Genomic DNA, 2,990 nt, shown 5'->3' on the forward strand with positions numbered 1-2,990 from the left:
TTTTGTCCCACAGAGTTTTTGTTACTCGGCAAAGTTTTTAATGAGGCAACGAGAGGAGCACCATGTTTGGACTACACAAGGGGGAGTGTTCAAGTAAATCAAGAATATGCGTCTGACCAAAACTCTAGGTTACTTGACCTAGTTGTAATAGGGTTTTGAATTAGAGATATTCTCGGAGATATTCATAGATATCCGATTAATTTGTACAATTATCTTTCCTTGTACAACTCTGATTCCTTGTACAAGAATATGTGTTGTAATCCTCTATATAAAGAGACCCCTATTATCAATGAAAATATGACTCAATTCTCTCCCCAATTCAGTTTTCCTTAAACAACTCACGAATTATAACTCGAATAATTTTGTTTGTCAAAACACTCATTTCATTTTTTTTTTGAGAAGTGAGGATCAATAAAGCTGTCTCAAGCTAGCCCAGTGGGCTGTGAAAGGAAGTCTGATGGACATGCCCATACAGAAAGTACATAAAACTTACCTAAACACTCATTTCATATTGAAAAATTCTTCTTGACCTGTCTTAATTTCTGATCACAGGAAAATCCCGCTCCTCCTTTTTCCTTGGATCCAAGGGTGCATCGATCCTTCTTTGGCTACTAAAACGTAATCAGAAATTCTAGAGATTCCACTACTTTTCCTCCGTTTTCCTAGCACCAACCACAGACGCAGTTCAACTCTGTCTGATTCTCGCTGTCCAATTCGTAGAGGGTTAATATTGTAATTTGACTGCCATTTACAGTGACCGGCTCTGCTGCTGGGTCATGACGCTCCCCAGAGTTTCCTTCTTCTTCATCGTCGTCGTCGTCTCCGTTTCTCTCATTTGCAGGTAATTAAACCCATTAAAGATTTTATCTTTCCCTATATAATTTCAATATCTGATTACAGAAGCTTCTTGGTTTCCCAAAAGATTCATTCTTGCACTTGACTTTGATTAATGGATTGTTTGTTATCTCGGTTTTACTCGCTTTCTTGTAAATCTTCATGTTTAGAACTTTAGCTTTGTATGAGTGGGGATCTGATAGTTGCAGACTTAGTTTAATGCAAGAGAATCAAGTAAAATTTATTTGGACAGTTACGTGGAACTGATCTTGAATGTTTGGGGAAATGTATATATAGGTGTGATGGAATTACAGAAAAGGAGAAGACGTTAGCTATAATAAAGCCAGATGGGATGAGTGGTAACTACAGTGATAAGATAAAGAATGCTATTTTGGATTCTGGGTTTACAATTCTCAAGGAAATGACCATTCAGCTTGATGAGGATGCTGCAATGGGATTCTATGCCGAGCATGCTTCGAGGAGCTTCTTTTCTAGCCTGGTGAAGTACATGACAAGGTAAAAGATGATTATTAGTTGCCCTGATAAAAGTTTGAATTCGACATGATTGGATTTGCAAGCTTCATATTAGTGTAGGGATGAAATATGTTGCTGATGGATGTTTGCTTTCCCATCTTTTCTTATTCTACAATATGAATTTCATAACTCAAGACATGTCTTTCTTATTATGCTGACATCCAGGCCATTTGCACATTAATTTAACCTGACTATAAGCGCACATATGTAGTTTCTTCACTTAATGGTTTACTGATGGAAATCCAAATTCATTCAATGCATGAGCTATTTGTACTTGTATAAAACAGTAAAACCATCTAAACCTTATCTTAGAGCTAGTTATTTGGAGTGTTCAGGTTCTCCACGACTTTTATGAAAAGTTGTTATTGTGAGGCATGTCCCTCTTATTTGGAGCTTTGCTGTTCTAGCAATTTAATCAGAAGGTTGAACTATTCTAAGAGTGGCTTCTCACCTAGGCTTCTTTGTAGTTCTCGTCATATTGATGCTCGAATGAATTTCAATTCTTAATGCACATTAGCGTACTTTCAGTGATATTTTGAAGTTATTGCATTATGTTCGGACTGCCCTGTCTTACTACCCTCCTGCTCATTACTTTATCAGTGGACCAGTATTGATTATGGTTTTGGAGAAGGAAAATGCTGTTGCTGATTGGCGTGCTTTAATTGGCCCAACTGATGCGAGTGCAGCAAAGATTACTCATCCTCACAGGTCTGTTTTGCTCTTCTTTCAAAATGTCTTATACGATAATTTCAGCTGCTATTAAATTTCCTACTGATTAGTTCTTTCCTTTTCTTTGCCATCAGCATCAGAGCAATGTGTGGGGTGACTATAGAAAAGAACTGTGTTCACGGGTCAGATTCTCTGCAATCAGCTCAACGAGAGATTGCATTCTTCTTTGAGGAGAAGTCTTCAGGTAAAACTCTTTGATATGGTGTTACTTTTGAATCTCAAGTATAGACTTGAGTTACAATCACTAATTCAATATGCTAAGTGGAATGCTGAACTGAAAAAACACTTATCCTTGAATTCTTTGAAAAGGGACAAGTTATCTTGTTTTTAAGCCTGAAATGAGAAGTGTATATATGCTGCTTATTTCTTTTGGCAGGTAGAGTAGTTACTGAGCATGACGAATTGTAGCTGGTGAAAACTCAAAGCAGAACTCTGAACTTGATGTCTTTGAGAAGCCTCTTCAACACTTCCACTCCATATCTAAAATAACTGTTGTACCAATTCCTTAATGACAGTCAAGGCATCTGTTGTCAAATGCTAGCTGTCTACTTTTTCTTTTTTTCAAAGGTCAAATGCTATCCTGTAAACATCAATTGAATGTTAATTCTTACGTATTTTTAACCAGGCTCTGTTCTCGTTTTCATTCTTTGGTTTGCTTCTGCCTTCCTTGAAACGCAAGAAATCTTTTTTTTTTTTTTCCGTACTGTGGAATAAGTATATCAGGTGGTATTATACAAACTTACAAAGTGTAGGAGATGCATATATAAAAAGATGAAGTTGTTGATGAGGGTGTACGTCAAAAGCTCATAGAGAATCTTGCTAGATTACATACTTTCATCCATTTGGTGAATTAAGATTATTGGTAATGTCTATACAGTTTGAAACTTTGAATG

The 2,990-nt window shown here is 36.7% G+C and overlaps 1 protein-coding gene across 1 annotated transcript; it reads left to right on the plus strand.

Annotated features, from left to right (window-relative positions):
* Window positions 1-515: 515 nt before the first annotated feature.
* LOC133741613 (probable nucleoside diphosphate kinase 5) lies at window positions 516-2,738 on the plus strand. The gene is made up of 5 exons (XM_062169430.1): window positions 516-841; window positions 1,132-1,350; window positions 1,969-2,076; window positions 2,172-2,281; window positions 2,474-2,738. Exons 1-5 carry the CDS (start codon window positions 777-779, stop codon window positions 2,503-2,505), a joined length of 534 nt encoding a protein of 177 aa, XP_062025414.1. The 5' UTR covers window positions 516-776; the 3' UTR covers window positions 2,506-2,738.
* Window positions 2,739-2,990: the final 252 nt, after the last annotated feature.

This window comes from Rosa rugosa, chromosome 1 (genome assembly GCF_958449725.1).
Source record: "Rosa rugosa chromosome 1, drRosRugo1.1, whole genome shotgun sequence".
NCBI classification, from domain to species: Eukaryota; Viridiplantae; Streptophyta; class Magnoliopsida; order Rosales; family Rosaceae; genus Rosa; species Rosa rugosa.

What these genes read in the sequence shown, in the direction of transcription:
- LOC133741613 (XM_062169430.1), top strand. Translation starts at nt 777, where the DNA reads ATGACGCTCCCCAGAGTTTCCTTCTTCTTCATCGTCGTCGTCGTCTCC. An exon ending in CTGGTGAAGTACATGACAAG is followed by an intron (nt 1,351 to 1,968) that starts GTAAAAGATGAT and finishes TTACTTTATCAG; the next exon opens with TGGACCAGTATTGATTATGG. An exon ending in AAGATTACTCATCCTCACAG is followed by an intron (nt 2,077 to 2,171) that starts GTCTGTTTTGCT and finishes CTTTGCCATCAG; the next exon opens with CATCAGAGCAATGTGTGGGG.